Consider the following 18,312-nt stretch of genomic DNA (forward strand, 5'->3'; position numbering starts at 1 on the left):
TTTGTATATTCTTCTCATTTACCTCAATTAGAGAAATCAATTCCATAGTCTTCCTCCTTTCTACACTAGTATATTTCTTTACTCCTTTTTTCCCTTACCACTCTGAACCTTGGAAATAGAGCCAATTAGCCTCTAGGACATCTATTTTTTTCTTATGTAACCCTTTCAACACCGGCTCATGGTATGCATATTTGACAGTAGGGGATCATAAACCTCTTTCAGAGTCTGGTGAATTGAAAAGATCCCTTCTCAATATAATGATTAAATAATTGAAGGAAATCCTAAATTTCAGGTAGAGATTAATGAAAATATAGTTGTTTTTTTTCCTATCCAAATTCAGGAATCCTCTGGAATCTATCTGTACACACCAGATTAAGAACCCCTTCCTGTTCTAAAGAGATAATTTGTCTTCAAAATTCCTACTATTCTCTAACTTTTTCTGCATTAATTCTTGAAAGTCCTCTATTGTATTAAAGATCTATTATTTTCCCTTATGATTATACTTAGCATTATAGGATAAATTGTTCTTGCTTATAGGTTTATACCAATTGCTTTTTGAAATATTACTTTCTTCTCATGTATTTTAGTACCTTTTGTGTCTTGTCTGCTCCTGATTGTGATCTTAGACTGTTTCTTTCTGGCTATTTGTATTTTTTTTTCTTTCCTGTGAGGCTTCTGACTTGGTTATGCCACATATGGGACTTTTCCTTTGGGGATTCCTTTTGAGAGGTGATTGGTAGATTCTATCGACGCTCTGCTCTCTGGTTCTAATAGATCTGAATGACTTTCATTTGTGATTTCTTGAAAAACACTGTCCAATTTTCTTACCTTGGATTTCAAGAGTACTGTGCTTATTACCTTATCTGTCTTTAATCTGCTTTATACAGTTTTTCCCCAACCTTTTTATGTTGTTCACTTAGTAACTCAAAATCAACACTGCTCTCAGTTAGGGACTTGCAAAGTTGAAGTTTGGGTACTCTAAAAGGAGATTCTAAGCCAGTTACTAAATAAGTTTCATACAACTTGGTAACTCATAAATGATGGAATTCCCAACATTTTACAGTAAAACCCCATCCCGGAATATAGGAAAGACTTCTCTGCTGAATATATCTGCCTTGGAAACCTGAGCTTCTTATTTTCTGGCTGCTACAGCATACTCCTTCCTGGGGCACCTATTTTCCCCTCCTTTTGTTTTGATTCTGTTCCTAATTACTGGGAAAGATCTATAGGAGGGAAATGCTCTGGGATTTAGGCTTCTAAAAACTCTCCCACTTTGGTACAGGGACAAAGGAGTGTTCCCTGACCACTGATTATTCCTTGATGTGTAAATTAGGCAGAGCTCAAAAAAAATTTATTTAAAAACAGTAACAATAACAAATACAAGTTTGTCTAATACCCTGAAGCTATGTGGTTTATTGGATAACTGCCTATGACAATGCATTGTCCTGTTTTTGACTAGGCTAGCATGTATAATGGTTCTATATTTGAAATTGGTTAGATTCTTCCAATAACTATGAACTGCCCATATAAGAATTGGGATCAAGAAAGCTTTGGTTTAAAAATGGCCTCAGATACTTATTAGCCATATGGTCCTGGGCCAGTCACAACCTCTCTGGTATCAAAGATCTCTAATGTCATTTCTAATTCTAAAAGCTTTGATCCTAACATTCTTGTGCTACTGGAATTTTCTAAGTTTCGGGGTGATGATCTTCACCATGACAAAAGGTAGGAACTCAAGTGTACTTACTTATCCTAGGAAAGAAATTATCATGGTCAGTTTGGGGAAAAAGACCAAAAATATGAATAAAGTATGAAACAAGATTCTCAAGGAAATAATTCAATGTTCTACCTATATTGCCTTTTGGTAAAGGTTCACTCATTGATGTATACACAGTAAAATCCAAAGTCCCTATTAGTCCTAATAACTAGGTGGCATAGTGGAGAGAGGGCTAGTGGACTAGAGTCAAGAAAACCTGAGTTCAATTCCAGCCTCAGACACTTATTAGTTGTGTGACCCTGACCAATGGCTTCAGTTCCTCATTGGGTGGAGAAGAAAATGTAGCTTTGCTAAATAAACCCCAAATGGAGTCAAGAATAATTGAACACGACTGAAAAATGACTGAAAATAATAATAGGTCCAATGTCTAATGTTTTCTTTATCCCTTCATACAGGTTCCCTTCTCTAACACTTCAATAGGGGCAGCTATAGTGGTTAGAGTGCTGGGCCAGGAGTCAGGAAAAGCCAAGTTCATATCTAATCTCAGACCCTTATTAGATGTGTGATCACAGGTAAATCACTTAATCCTATTTGCTTCAGTTTCCTCATCTGTAAAATGAGCTGGAGAAGGAAATGACAAACATCTCCAGTACAGTGGCCAAGAAAACCCCAAATAGGGTCATGAAGAACTGAATAGAAATGCCAACAACTGAAGAAAAAAACAAAAATACTTTAACACCTTGAATGAAATGCACATTTGGAAAAACACATAGACAGCACAAACCAAAGTAATTAAGACATTTTGTCCAGCAGTGATATTCTAAATGTAATATGTTGATGTTTTAATTTTTAAATATAGCATTAGTTATTTAAACTCTAACATTAGTATATTAACTATGTGGAATAAGCTTATTTCATATCTGTATGAGTAAGAAAATATACCAGAAATTTACACTAAGATCTTAGAACAATGCATTAATTTAGATATGAGGAATTCCTAAAAAAAAGAAAAATATTGCAAATCTAATCCAGGTTTTACTGAAGTCATTGGTGAAGATTGTCATGGTAGAATTCTTGAAGTTTTGCATCTTCATTTATCCACAATAGGGCAACAGCCAAAAACCAAAAGCAGGAAACAGCATGTACACATACATAAAAGTGGATGCTTCAAGGAAGGAAGGAAGGAAGGAGCCTTGTCAACCAATCCTAAGAGAAAGGGTGAAAAATTCATATAAAGATGTTAAAGACTTTTGACATCTCAGGGTTTGTTCTTAATGAGTAACTACAACCGTTAACATTAATTAGAGTAGATCAAGTTCATTCAGATTAGCATCTTCTTGAGGCAGTTAGTGAACGGATATTGTGTAAGGGGGTCTGAAGAATGAGAGACAGGAGAGATTACCTATTTTCTCTCTGTAAAATGAGAGACTACTGGACACAAGTTCAACACTTGGGTGAGTACTTGAAGAACTGCACTAATCTAGCCTGGAGATGGCAAAAATGGAATGAGGGCAGGGACAGGGAACTTCTGGACGAGAAAAGACTTTCTCTCAATATATGTTGGCGCCTTTTATGAAACTTAATCTGAGAGAATGACCCAAAGCACTGAGAGAGGTTAATTGACTTTCCCAGAGTTACTCAGTCATTGAACAAATATTAGAAACAAGGATCTAAGTGGTTAACAGTTAGTGAACTTTGGCTATTTGGGGGCCTCCCCCTTAAGTCTGAGTCCTACCAATTGAAGCTATTTGATGGTGAAAGAACTAATAAACCAAGGACTGATTATGTTATCTGCTTTGAAGTGTTTGAAGTTCTTTTATGCTATCTCATTTAATGTTAATTCCTCAACAGTCTTTTCTGTCCCAGTATTACTCATACTTTTTTGGCAAATCTAGGCGAGTTTCACTATCTCTCCTCTGTGAGTCTCTTTCCCCCCTTTAATTTCAGAGTTTCATGGTTCACATTTTTATAAGAAGTCCCAAACCTTTTGAAATTTAACTGCGTTTTCTTGACATCTTTTATTTGTAAAGCAGTTCATTTCTGAAAATATCCCTTCCTACTCAGTGACCAAAGATTTCAAAACTAACATTTTAAAAGAGAAAAAAAGCTGTTCAGCAAAACCCAGTCAATACAATGTTCCTGACACTATATTACTTGCAGTATATGCAGTACCACATCCATAGTCCTCTCCCACTTCCTCAAAGAGTCTTCTCCAGAGTCAGACTTTGGCGGTCTCTGAACTTTTAAAAAGTGCACATAGTCTTTTTCAAACAAAGACTCACTGGACTAGGAAAAGGGACTGCTTAATACCCAAACAAATCTATCCAGATGAAATATATGTACAAATAGACATGTAGGCATAATAGATACCTTTATGCATATCCATATATGCTACAGTTTCCCACACATTTAAACAATTTCAACTGTCTTCATTCATCTCTTTGTTGCTTCCAATTTTACCTAACTTCAAATTCTCTTTTATACTACATTAATATTTTTAAGTACTTCTTTCATTGTTACTCATCTGCTCAAAATCCCTCACTTCCTTATGCTTAGAGAATAAAAATCAAGACCAAGTTTGACATTCAAAATTCTCCTTGATTTAACTAGTCTTAACCAACATATCAAGCCTTCTCTCATCATGCATGAACCCATTTACTCAAGAAAGATTGATCTCTAGGTCTGCTCAGTCTTCCAAATGATCCTTTCTGTTATCTGAGATACTCTGTTTTCTTCCCTTTGCTTGTCTGAATCCTGTTCATCTTTCAAGATCCCACAAGAGTCCCATCTCCACTGTAGCCTAGAGTACTTTCTACTTCCCCCTGTAACTCTCTATGTCACTTTATGAACTCTTAGATTGCCTTGTGATCGTACTGTTTCATGGATATATGTCGTAGCTCCTGACCTTCATTGTAAACTTCCTAAACATATTTGAGGATTCCATTTTATACTTATTTCACATCTTCCTAGCATAGTACTGAGCAAAGAACAGGTTTAATGAACATTTCTTGGACTGAGAACTGACCTGGACAGTTTGCACCCACAAAGACAACTAAGAGAAACATAAAAGTGGAACCAGGGGACACAGGTTGTCACATAAAATGTGAGGATTTTTAGGATCCCAAATCAAAGAGATTTTCTTTGTTTTAAATTTATTTTTTAACCCTTACCTTCTTTTTTTTTAATTGAAATTTTTATTTAATTAATTAATTTAGAATATATTCCCATGGTTACATGATTCATGTTCTTTCCCTCCCCTCCCCCACTTCCCCCATGGATGCACAATTCCACTGGGTTTCACATGTGTCATTGATTAAGACCTAATTCCATATCATTAATACTTGTACGAGGGTGATTGTCTGGCATCTACATCCCCAATCATATCCCCATTGAACCATGCCATCAACTAAATGTTTTTCTTCTGTGTTTCTATTCCCACAGTTCTTCCTCTGAATGTGGATAGCATCTTTCTCATAACTCCCTCAGAATTGCCCTGGATCATTGTATTGCTGCTGCTTACCTTCTGTTTTAGTATCAGTTCTAAGACAGAAGAGCACCAAGGGATTGGTCAATCAGAGTTAAGTGACTTACCCAGAGTCTAAATTTGAACCCATATCCTTGTGACTCTGAGCCTGGTACTGTATATCCACTGAGTCACTTAGCTGCCCTCTAAAGAGATTTTACTTAAAAAAGAAGCTTTCCCAAGAAAATAGATAATTGATACTTATAAATTCAGGAGAATCATCTTAATGGTAGGATGATTCAAGGAAATAGTTCTTTACTTTCTCTTCTAAGCAGATGATTCTAGGCAATCAGAAAGCACCAAGTGATTCCAAGCTCACTGTGAAATTTTCACTATTTTTCTGTGCATTCTAGGAAAAAAAAAAAGAGGGTTTAGTGATCCACTTCTGAGACTCCTCCAACGTATCTCCACTGAGAGAAGGGGATGCTGAAGGTTAGACAGCTCCCGGAACAGAGGGCAGCTAACAGGGAAACTATGAGGCCCTTTCGAGTCAGGAATGCTGAGGAATATGGTCCTAGGAGGGAACATCAAAGTAAGAATGCAAAGATTGTGTCAAGACTGACAGCAAGGCAGGTAATAGGAAATTGATGAGTTTTTAATAACAACAATGCAAAAGAATGCTAAGTACTACCTGCCTCTCCTGCTGCTAGATCTAAGACATAATTTATAGGGTGCTAAAGATTGGTAAAGTACTTTGCAAATATTACTTCACTTTGTTTTCATAACCCTGGGAGGTAGTTGCTATTTTTGTCCTCATTTTATAGAGGAGAAAACTGAGGCAGTCAGTAATTAAATGACTTGCCCAGGGTCTTCCTCACTTCAAGTCTAGCATTAACTGCCTCTCAGAGTGGTACAATATGGAAAAACATTGTGGTCCCCTAAATCTAAATATATATACATTAGTTGATTGTTTATTCCTATTAGTAGTTAACCTGAGTCTGAAATATGCTCATATCTATTTTTGTACGAGGAATCTATTTCAGAATTGCCTGGGAATGAGACACAAAATCAGCCTAGAAAAAATTCTAGAACCAAAAAAATTCATTGGCATATGTGGTACCCTGAGTTTGAGCCTGCAGTTGGAATTAGGTGATGTGGGGAAGTACCTTCCCCTAATACTTCTGGAGTCCACTTCAGTGCTAGACTCCCCACGATCACTTCAGAGGTAAAGGTCCAGAGTCATGTTGCAAGTTTCCATGGACCGATTTGGAGAGCCTCTGGGAGGAGTTTTGGAGGGCTTCAGGAATTTAAGTCATCTAGCCATTTCAAGGACCCCTAACTCTTCTCTCAACTCATTTTAGTCAATGTGGGTCATGGATTTGACCTAGCTTTAGCTCTATCCCTTTCCTCAGTTTCTTATTATTTCCTCTCTTTTCCTTACTCCTCTGGAACTTCAGATTCTCCAGAAGCTTTAATACTTGGAACATTCCAGGCTAGAAACTTCTGGTTTCCTGACTAACTGGCGGATGTTCGACTATCATTACAGGAGTGTGAAATTCTTCAGATTTTTCTGAGATGAATTGCTCCCCTCTATCCCAAACTCCTCCTTGCCTGAATTGCCCTTTTCCTGGAGCTTCCTTGAAGCACTGCTTATCACTGACTCTCTCTTCCTACTAAGGTCTGGAAGACTATCTTGCCTGAGACTCCCTGCTAGAATTCTTGTTTTCTGGGCTACTCCAATTCTCTTTCCTTGTTTGCCTGTGTTTTCCTCCTTTGGCTATCTCCAGGTAAGTCATGTGGCTTTTCCTTGGCAAAGTCTTCCTTTAACCAGGATCAGTAAAATAAATTATTGCTTTTAGTAGTAACTAGCTCATGAATTCTCTGAAACTCTTTTAAGTACTATTAATGGACCTTAACAGATTACAGAGATAATCATTCAAAGGATTGTTACAAATTGCTTCTGCCCACCATGGATCTCTCCATTAACTCCTGGGCCATGATCTTTTTTTTTTTTTAATCCTACTTTCTATCTTAGAATCTTAGTATTGGTTCCAAGGCAGAAGAACAGTGAGGGTTAGACAATTGGTGTTATGTGACTTGCCCAGGGTCACACAGCTAGGAAATGTCTGAGGACAAATTCAAACTCAGGACCTCTATACCTGGCTCTCAATCCACTGAGCTACCTACCTGCCCCTTTAAGATTTCAGTCATACAGGTGCTATAGTTTCTTTTTTTTTTTCAAGCCTTTACCATGTGTCTTAATATTAATTTTATGATATGGACTAGGAAAATAGGGTTAAATGACTTGCCCACAATCACATAAGTAGGAAGTGTTTGTGGCCATATTTGAATCCAGGTCCTCCCAACTCCAGGCCTGGTGCTTTATCCATTGCACTACCTAACTGACCCTGGGGCACAATCTTCTAAGTAATAAACATATTTTTGAATATTCCTTGAAAGAGGTCAGTTTAGTAGATTACTTTTTCTCCAAAATGAGGAAAATAAATTGCTTAAAACTATAATTCAGACTTCATTTTTATCAAAATATAAGCTCAGAATGATTGCTTTAATTTACCACAGCTTTTCCTGCAGTTGTATCGTCTCCAAATCTGTCATCTAACCAGAAGTCCATTTTATCTGGCACAAAAACAAAAGTATGTTAGATCAACTAGAGAAATAATTGACACTTTCTATCAGTTTAAAATAATCAAATAATACAAAGTTCATACAAATAGTAAATGATTTCGAGCCAAGGAGGATATTCAACTCGGGAGGCCAGAAATTGCTTTTTTTTATCTTATTTTTTTAAATTATATTTTATTTGATCATTTCCAAGCATTATTCGTTAAAGACATAGTTCATTTTCTTTTCCTCCCCCCACCCCCCATAGCCGACGCGTAAGTCCACTGGGCATTAGATGTTTTCTTGATTTGAACCCATTGCTTTGTTGATAGTATTTGCATTCGAGTGTTCATTTAGAGTCTCTCCTCTGTCATGTCCCCTCAACCTCTGTATTCAGGCAGTTGCTTTTCCTTGGTGTTTCTACTCCCACAGTTTATCCTTTGCTTATGAATGGTGTTTTTTTCTCCTGGATCCCTGCAGATTGTTCAGGGACATTACACCGCCACTAATGGAGACGTCCATTACGTTCGATTGTACCACAGTGTATTAGTCTCTGTGTACAATGTTCTCCTGGTTCTGCTCCTCTCGCTCTGCATCACTTCCTGGAGGTTGTTCCAGTCTCCATGGAACTCCTCCACTTTATTATTCCTTTTAGCACAATAGTATTCCATCACCAACAAATACCACAATGTGTCCAGCCATTCCCCAATTGATGGGCATCCCCTCGTTTTCCAGTTTTGGGCCACCACAAAGAGCGCAGCTATGAATATTTTTGTACAAGTCTTTGTGTCCATTATCTCTTTGGGGTACAGACCCAGCAGTGCTATGGCTGGGTCAAAGGGTAGATATTCTTTTGTCGCCCTTTGGGCATAGTTCCAAATTGCCCTCCAGAATGGTTGGATCAGTTCACAGCTCCACCAGCAATGAATTAATGTCCCTACTTTGCCACACCCCCTCCAGCATTCATTACTTTCCTTTACTGTTATGTTAGCCAATCTGCTAGGTGTGAGGTGATACCTCAGAGTTGTTTTGATTTGCATCTCTCTGATTATAAGAAAATTAGAACACTTCTTCATGTGCTTGTTAATAGTTTTAATTTCTTTATCTGAGAACTGCCTATCCATTTCCCTTGCCCATTTATCAATTGGAGAATGGCTTGATTTTTTGTACAATTGATTTAGCTCATTATAAATATGAGTAATTAAACCTTTGTCAGAGGTTTCTATGAAGATTTTTTCCCAATTTGTTGTTTCCCTTCTGATTTTAGTTACATTGGTTTTGTTTGTACAAAAGCTTTTTAGTTTGATGTAGTCAAAATTATTTACTTTACATTTTGTGATTCTTTCTATATCTTGCTTGGTTTTAAAGCCTTTCCCCTCCCAAAGGTCTGACATGTATACTATTCTGTGTTTACCCAATTTACTTATGGTTTCCTTCTTTATGTTTAAGTCACTCACCCATTTTGAATTTATCTTGGTGTAGGGTGTGAGGTGTTGATCTATTCCTAGTCTCTCCCACACTGTCTTCAAATTTTCCCAACAGTTTTTATCAAATAGTGGATTTTTGTCCCAAAAGCTGGGATCTTTGGGTTTATCGTATACTGTCTTGCTGAGGTCGCTTTCCCCCAGTCTATTCCACTGATCTTCCTTTCTGTTTCTTAGCCAGTACCAAATTGTTTTGATGACTGCTGCTTTGTAATATAGTTTTAGGTCAGGGACTGCAAGGCCCCCATCGTATGTGTTTCTTTTTTTCGTTATTTCCCTGGATATCCTTGATCTTTTGTTCTTCCAAATGAACTTTGTTATGGTTTTTTCTAAATCACTGAAGAAGTATTTTGGTAGTTCAATGGGTATGGAACTAAATAGATAAATAAGTTTGGGTAGGATAGTCATTTTTATTATATTGGCTCGTCCTATCCATGAGCAGTTAATGTTTTTCCATTTGCTCAAGTCTAGTTTTAGTTGTGTGGCGAGTGTTTTGTAGTTGTGTTCATATAGTTCCTGTGTTTGTCTTGGGAGGTAGATTCCTAGGTATTTTATTTTGTCTAAGGTGATTTTGAATGGGATTTCTCTTTCTAGTTCTTGCTGCTGAGCTGTGTTGGAGATATATAGAAAAGCTGATGATTTATGTGGGTTTATTTTGTATCCTGCAACTTTGCTAAAGTTGTTGATTATTTCAATTAGCTTTTTGGTTGAATCTCTAGGATTCTTTAAGTAGACCATCATGTCATCCGCAAAGAGTGATAACTTGGTCTCCTCCTTGCCTATTTTGATGCCTTCATTTCCTTTATCTTCTCTAATTGCTACTGCTAGTGTTTCTAGTACAATGTCAAATAGTAGAGGTGATAATGGGCATCCTTGTTTCACTCCTGATCTTATTGGGAATGCATCTAGTTTATCCCCATTGCAGATGATATTAGCTGTTGGTTTTAGATATATACTGTTTATTATTTTTAGGAATGACCCTTCTATTCCTATGCTTTCTAGTGTTTTTAATAGGAATGGGTGTTGTATTTTATCAAAGGCTTTTTCTGCATCTATTGAGATAATCATGTGGTTCTTGCTAGTTTGCTTGTTGATGTGGTCAATTATGTGGATGGTTTTCCTAATGTTGAACCAGCCCTGCATCCCTGATATGAATCCTACTTGATCGTGGTGAATGATCCTTCTGATCACTTGCTGCAGTCTTTTTGCTAGTATCCTATTTAAGATTTTTGCATCTATATTCATTAGGGAGATTGGCCTATAGTTTTCTTTCTCTGTTTTTGACCTGCCTGGTTTTGGAATCAGTACCATGTTTGTGTCGTAAAAGGAGTTTGGTAGAACTCCCTCTTTGCTTATTATGTCAAATAGTTTGTATAGTATTGGGATTAACTGTTCTCTGAATGTTTGATAGAATTCACAGGTGAATCCATCAGGCCCTGGGGATTTTTTCTTAGGAAGTTCTTTGATGGCTTGTTGGATTTCAATTTCTGATATGGGATTATTTAAGAATTCTATTTCCTCTTCTGTTAGTCTAGGCAGTTTGTATTTTTGTATATATTCATCCATTTCTCCTAAATTGGTGTATTTATTGCCATATAATTGGGCAAAGTAATTTCTAATGATTGCCTTAATTTCATCTTCATCGGAGGTGCTGTCCCCCTTTTCATCTTTAATGCTGTGAATTTGCTTTTCTTCCTTCCTTTTTTTAATTAGATTGACCAGTACTTTGTCTATTTTGTTTGTTTTTTCAAAGTACCAGCTTCTTGTCTTATTTATTAAATCAATAGTTCTATCACTTTCGATTTTGTTAATTTCTCCCTTAATTTTTAGGATTTCTAGTTTGGTTTTCTGCTGGGGGGTTTTAATTTGATCGTTTTCGAGTTTTTTCATTTGCATTTCCAATTGATTGATCTCTGCTCTCCCTTGTTTGTTAATATAAGCATTCAGGGATATGAATTTACCTCTGATTACCACTTTGGCTGCATCCCAAAAGGTTTGAAAGGATGTTTCGCCATTGTCATTTTCCTCGATGAAATAATTAATTGTTTCTATGATTTCTTCTTTAACTAAACGGTTTTGGAGTATCATATTGTTTAATTTCCAATTGGTTTTAGATTTGGTTTTCCATGTACCATTACTAATCATTATTTTTATTGCCTTGTTTGATCTGAGAAGGCTGCATTCATTATTTCTGCTTTTCTGCATTTGTGTGCTATGTTTCTGTGACCTAATGTATGGTCAATTTTTGTGAATGTGCCATGTGGTGCTGAGAAGAAGGTGTATTCCTTTTTATCCCTATTTATTTTTCTCCATATGTCTATTAATTCTAATTTTTCTAAGATTTCATTCACTTCTTTAACTCTTTCTTATTTATTTTTTGATTTGATTTATCTAAATTTGATAATAGTTGGTTTAAGTCTCCCACTAGTATGGTTTTATTGTCTATTTCTTCCTTCAATTCTCCTAGTTTCTCCATTAGAAATTTGGGTGCTATATTATTTGGTGCATACATGTTGATTAATGATATTTCCTCATTGTCTAGAGTCCCTTTTAACAAAATATAATTACCTTCCCTATCCCTTTTGATCAGGTCTATTTTTGCATTGGCTTTATCAGATATCATGATTACCACTCCTGCCTTCTTTCTATCAGTTGAGGCCCAGAAGGTCTTACTCCATCCTTTAATTCTGACCTTGTAGGTGTCTACCTGCCTCATGTGTGTTTCTTGAAGACAACATATGGTAGGGTTTTGGATTCTAATCTATTCTGCTATTTGACTACGTTTTATGGGTGAGTTCATCCCATTCACATTCAAAGTTATGATTGTCATTTGTGGACTCCCTGGCATTTTGATAGCCTTCCCTAATTCTAACCTTTTCTTCTTCAGCTCTACCTTTTAGTCCAGTGATTTACTTTGAATCAGTCCCCCTTGTCCCCTCCCTTGATGTTTCCCTTTTTAGTCCCTCCCTTTTTGTTCCCTCCCCCTCCCCCCTCTTTCCCTCCCTTTTTATTCTCCCTCTCCCCCTCCCCCCCTTGGTTTTCCCTTCTCCCTACCCTTGTTGGGTAAGATAGAATTCAAGATCCCAATGGATCTGGATGTTTTTCCCTCTCAGAGTTGATTTCCCTGAGATTGAGGTTTAAGTTAAACCCCCCCCTTCCTCTCCTTCTTATAGGAGTTTTCTTCCCCTCCCCTTCCCATGTGAATCTTTGTGTGAGAAAGATTATTCTATTTGGTCTTTCTTTTCCCCCTATTTACACATTACATTTTCCCCACATGTTAATATACATAGATTGATATAAATGTAGTCCTTTTAGAAGAGAGTTTGAGTAAAAGAAGAAGATAACATTTTTCCCCTTTCCTTAATATTTACCTTTTCAGGTATTCCTTGCTTTTTGATTTTCGGTATCAAACTTTCCACAGAGCTCTGGTCTTTTCTTTGCAAAAAGTTGGAAGTCTTCTATTTTGTTGAATGCCCATACTTTCCCTTGGAAGTCTATAGTCAGTTTTGCTGGGTAGCTGATTCTTGGTTGGAGACCCAGCTCTCTTGCCTTTCTGAAGATCATGTTCCATGCCTTACAATCATTCAGAGTGGAACTTGCAAGGTCTTGTGTGACCCTGATTGGCATTCCTTTATATCTAAATTGTCTTTTTCTGGCTTCCTGTAGGATTTTTTCTTTTGTTTGATAGCTTTGGAATTTGGCAATTACATTCCTGGGAGTTGTCTTTTGGGGGTTTAGTGTAGAAGGTGTTCTGTGAGCTCTGTCAGTGGCTGTATTGCCCCCTTGTTCTAGAATCTCTGGGCAATTTTCTTTGATTATATCTTGTATCACCATGTCCAGTTTGGTGTTTATTTCTGGCTTTTCTGGGAGTCCAATTATTCTTAAATTATCTCTTCTCCCTCTATTTTCCAGATCTATCATCTTGTCGGTGAGATATTTTATGTTCTCTTCTAATTTCTTGGTATTTTGGCTTTGCTTTATTAGTTCTTGCTTTAAAGCCTGGTTTTCTTTTACAGTTTGGTCAAACTGGTTTTGTAGATGCGTGAATTTCTTTTGCATTATTTCCCACTTTTCCTCCCAGAAGGCTTCCATCTTTTTGGTCATTTCTGATTCAAATTCTTCATGGGTTTGTGGAGAGTTTCCATTTCCTTTGGAAGATTTTGGAGCATTTTCTTGTATATCTTCTTCTATCTGCTCTGTATTTTGTATTTTGGCTCCATAGAATGTGTCCAAAGTTGCCCCTTTCTTCTTATTTTTCTTGGTATTTTGGGGCTTCTGTGCTTCTGTGGAGTTTGCCATCTCTGAATGTGGAGGATTAGCTTTTCTTATCTCTGTCTGGTGTTCAGAGGCTTTAGTCCTGGGCAGATTGTCGGTTCTATGAGCTTTCCCTGGGTTAAACTGAGTATGCCTCACTGGAACTGGAATGGAAGGGTCGGACCACGAGGCCACACTCTCCCCTGGCTCTCTGGGTCGGGTCGCTTTCCGGAAGTTGCCTTCAGAATAGCTGGCCATGAGGCTGTTTCGTCGGCCTGCCGGGGGATGGGCTGCAGCTTCCCGGAGCTCCGAGGGCAGGGACTTTCACTGAGATTTGGATAGCAGGATCCAGCCCGTGAGGCTGTCTTGCCCGCCCTGAGGGTTGCTGTTGTTTCGACCCTGCTCTCTGCCAGGGGAGCTCCGAGGGCAGTGACTTTCACTGGGACTCGGATAGAAGGCCCTGAGGGTTGTTGTTCCGAGGACCCTGCTCTCTGAGCCGGGCCGGGCTGCGGCTTCCCGGAGCCTTGGACTCTGCGCTCATACCCCTTAGGTCCAAGTGATCTCGGGCTCTGGCTTTTGACGGGGGCCGTACCTTTTGATCCGGGTCCAGGTCCAGGAGGAGGGTTCCCAGGGTCTATGCTGTTGATCGTCTTGAATTTCGGCGCCTTAGGAGCTTATAGTTTGAGATCGGTCGGGAAGGGTTTTCCGGAGACCTGAACTTTAGCTTTCTCTAAGCCGCCATCTTAACCGGAAGTCCTTAATCTTATTTTTTATTGATACCATTCTTTAAACATTAAATCATATATTGAACATTTACTCTACATCACACCCTGTGCTAAGTGCTCAGGATACAAGGAAAGACCAAAGGAAAAAAAAAGGAAACTCAGTCCCTGCTCTGCTGTCAAGGTGCTCACAGACTCATGGGGAAGACAATATACAAAGAATAAGGAACAAACAACATCTAGTCAGGTTAAAGTGGAGACAAACAACAGGGGAAGGGCACTATCATTCAATAGGACTCAGAGAAACCTCTTGATGTAGGATTTTAACTGTGATCTGAAGGAAGTCAAGGAAGTCAGAAGATGGAAAGCATTCTAGGAATAGAGGACAGACAGTGAAAAAGTACAGAACTGGAATATAGAGGGTCTTGAACAAGGAACAGCCTGGAGGCTAGTGCCACTAGATTGTAGAGTACATGGTGGAGTAAGGAGTAAGGTGTAAGGAAAATGGCAAAGGTAAAAGTGGGGCAGGTTATGAAGGACTTGAATTGGTAGAGTGATGCAGTCAGATCTTTAGGAAGATCAAGTGAACAACTAAGTGGAAGATGGACTGGAATGGGGAAAGACCTGAGTCAGGCAGGCCAACAAGAAGACTATTTGCAGTAGTCCATGGTGATGAGATGATGAAGACTACCCCCAGGGTTGTGGCAACCTCAGAAAAGAGGAGGGAGCTTAAAAAAGAAATGCTGAAAAGGTAGAACTGACAACACTTCACATAAGATTTATTACTTAATTATAACTCTTTCTCCTCCCCTCTCCAATAAACTAGTCCTCAAAACAGAGATTTTTTTAAAATTCTGAGTTCCAAATTCTTTCTTCTTCCTCTTTCCCTCCTTCCTCTCCCCTTTCCATGAGATGGTAAGCAATCTGATATATATTTTGCATGTGAAATCATAAAAGACATTTTCCCATATTAGTCATTTGGTGGAAGAGATCCTTAGCCCCCAAAATGAAGAAAGAAAGTGAAATATGTTTTGGTCTACATTAAGACCCCATCAATTCTGACAGATCTTTTAAAGGAGAAAATATAACAGCTCTGCACAACCGAACCAAACTGATAATCAACAATATCCAACAGTACATGCAATATTCCACACCCAGCTACCTATGAAGGCAGGGAGAGGCATTGAAATGAGTCTGAAAAAAAAAACAGGCTACAAACTATATGGTGCAATTTTGAGACTCTTAAGATAGTGAATAAAGTAAAGATGGTTTGTATTTGGGCTCAAGTCCTAAATCTACAATCTATCATAGTTATTTCACAACTATTTCTCCAGAAAAGAGCGGCACAAAGGACGAGAGAGGATGTACTTGAATGGACATTCGAAAGTCAAAGTATGATAATGGCCACAATTCTTTTTCAGTTCTCCCATCTCCTTGGGATTTTACATGAAAATTATAGGATTTGGGGAAGTGGTTGAGGGAGGATGCAACATGGAAACAAAATCATAGGAGTAAATAGTATGAAGGAAGAAAAGATAGAACATTTCAGGAAAACCAAGTCTAACTCACGTTTAGATCCTGCTCTAATATGTTTGCAAACAGGGACATATCTTGCAGTGTTGCTTCTGCATTTCTTTAGATCAATTGATGTCTGAATCACTAATATTTTTGTTATTCTTGCAGTGCCTTTTATCTAGAGGGTTGAAAAATACAAATTAATTATTGAATTAACACTAAAGTACAGAAATATCCAAGTATCAGTCTGAGCATCCCTCCTATAAGTTCATTAACACTTCCATTTAAGAATAAACAAAATAACCTAAGCGACAACTGAAAAATGTGGTGAATTATCCAGGTATTTTCAATAGTCAGGACCTTGTGTAAATTAAAATCCAGTTACTGGAGTCACTTTTTCATTCAATTAGTTGTTGGGTGGACTTAGCCTGAAATTCTTCCTTTCCTATCCCATTTCAGAGGTGTGAAAACCAATGAGAATGTTATCATCATCAACCTTTTCATGTAACTTCATGCTAAAACTTTCCCAGTATGATAGAAGAGAAAGCAAAAGTCTAAAAAAACACCTGACGGAATTCATAAAAATAGTGGTCACCTCTGAAGCAATTGCTTCCATCCTTTTCCTTCTTGGTTTCATAAGTTTGATTCTGAATTTCAAAAATATTCACCCACTATGTACCAACTCTTGAGAAGTGCCTAACGACAAAGAATGTCCCAATAAACTCGATAGTGTTACTCCCTCCCAATATCCATCTCACAGTTCTATTGTGTTAATCAAAAAATGAAGTGAAGGAATCTTAGAGGAACTGGAAATTTCACCAAACACCCTCATTTTTACAGATGAGAAACCTGAGAGTCAGAAAGTATAAGTGATTTCTCCCTCCTACCCAAAAAATATAAATTCCTTGGAGGCAGGGACTATTTTATTTTAATTTTTTGTCTTTCTTTCTTCAATAGCTATTAAAAAAAATCTCTTACCTTCTGTTTTAAAATGAAGACTGTGCATTGGTTACAAGATAGAAGAATGGTAAGGGCTAAACAATGGGGGTGACTTGCCCAGGGTCACACAACTAGGAAGTGTCTGAGACCATATTTGAACTCAATCTACTGAGCCACTTAGCTTCACTGTTCCACCCCCCCCCCACCAACCCAAGAGGTCTTGTGGTGACTTGCACATAGTATGCACTTAATTACATGTCTTCTGAATTGAATTAGGGGTTTTGTGGGAGTGTCAGGACTAGAACTCAGTTCCCCTAATTCTTTATTCCCCATTAGTCAATAATAGGTACCTACATGAAAATCAGGTTAAAATGAGCTGATAAAATGTCTTGTGCTCTCATTCTTCACTCTCCTCTTTCCATCCCCTCTGGGTTAGAGTCAAAAAAAGAGCTGGGCTGGAACCCTGCCTAAGATGCTCACTAGCTTAGTAGCAAGCCATTTAACTTCAGTAAAATGAGGATATTAGTCTGGAGGCGACATGATTTACTGGTTAGAGTTGACCTCATAATTGAAAGACCTACATCCCAGGTCTTCCTTTTATGTGTATTAGTGGTATGACCCATGGAAAGCCACATGTCCCAGGCCCCCAATCACTTCTTTAGAACTAGAAGGTATAGATCAATTACTGGACTCCACTGCACAAATTGCTATATGCATATACATTCATATATATACATACATATATGCAAAATACTTGTAAACCCTGGAACACTACGCAAATATGAGTTAATATCATGATCATCATCATGTGAAAACTTCAGAATTATTTAAAAAATTAAAATTTGTTTAGAGACTTGAAGCTTATATCAGGACTATGAAGTTCATTGGGCAACTCTTTTTCAAGGTCCCATTTAGAATGTATAGATTCAATCAATGAGGGACAGACTAAGCAGTCTGATTTGACTTTGGCTTCCATCTTTTTTAAATTGTTGTTGTTCAACTATTTGCAGGCATGTCTGACTCTTCATGGCCCCATTTGGTATTTTCTTGGCAAAGACACTGGAGTGATTTGCCATTTCCTCCTCCAGTTCGTTTTACAGGTGAGGAAGCTGAGGCAAACAGGGTGAAGTGGCTTGTCTAAGGTCAGACAACTAATAAGTGTCTGAGGCCAGATTTGAACTTAGGGAGATGAGCCTTCCTGACTTTGAGTTAAACAGGCTATCACACTGTACCACCTAAGTGCCCCATTCGATGTTTGGAAAAATCTAAGTTTTAGAGATTTCTTCCCTTTACTAACCTGTATCTGATTATCTGTAATTTCTACATGTTAGATCGAGGCCAGACAAGTCTCTTGCCTCATCTAGATGGAAGCCTTTCTAGTATTTGAAAGTACTGGCTTCACTGAATTCATCACCTATTACAAGAATATTCCAAATTCTTTCAACCAATCATCACATCATCACATGACAGTTTCATGAACCCTTCACCATTCCAGTTTTCCTCAATGCAATTCAATTAGCGTTTGCTAAGGATCCACTATGTATAAAGTAGTTCACTAGGTGCCAGGCACAGAGACAAAACAACCTGGTCCCTACT

At 37.9% G+C, this 18,312-nt stretch overlaps 1 protein-coding gene across 3 annotated transcripts in view; it reads right to left on the reverse strand.

The window, feature by feature from the left end:
* Positions 1-2,427: 2,427 nt before the first annotated feature.
* SLC9C1 (solute carrier family 9 member C1) overlaps positions 2,428-18,312 on the reverse strand; it is a 98,990-nt gene continuing 83,105 nt past the window's right edge. For 2 of the 3 annotated variants that reach the window (XM_007493665.3, XM_007493663.3), the window contains 4 exons: positions 15,832-15,955; positions 7,756-7,817; positions 5,500-5,589; positions 2,428-2,923 (listed from right to left, as the gene is read on the reverse strand). In XM_007493665.3, the coding sequence (XP_007493727.1) occupies positions 5,530-5,589; positions 7,756-7,817; positions 15,832-15,955 (246 nt within the window). In that variant the 3' untranslated portion in view covers positions 2,428-2,923; positions 5,500-5,529. The remainder of the gene's footprint in view (positions 2,924-5,499; positions 5,590-7,755; positions 7,818-15,831; positions 15,956-18,312) is intronic. The other variant, XM_056793456.1, reaches the window with a different exon arrangement.

This window comes from Monodelphis domestica, chromosome 4 (genome assembly GCF_027887165.1).
Source record: "Monodelphis domestica isolate mMonDom1 chromosome 4, mMonDom1.pri, whole genome shotgun sequence".
In the NCBI taxonomy this organism is placed as follows: Eukaryota; Metazoa; Chordata; class Mammalia; order Didelphimorphia; family Didelphidae; genus Monodelphis; species Monodelphis domestica.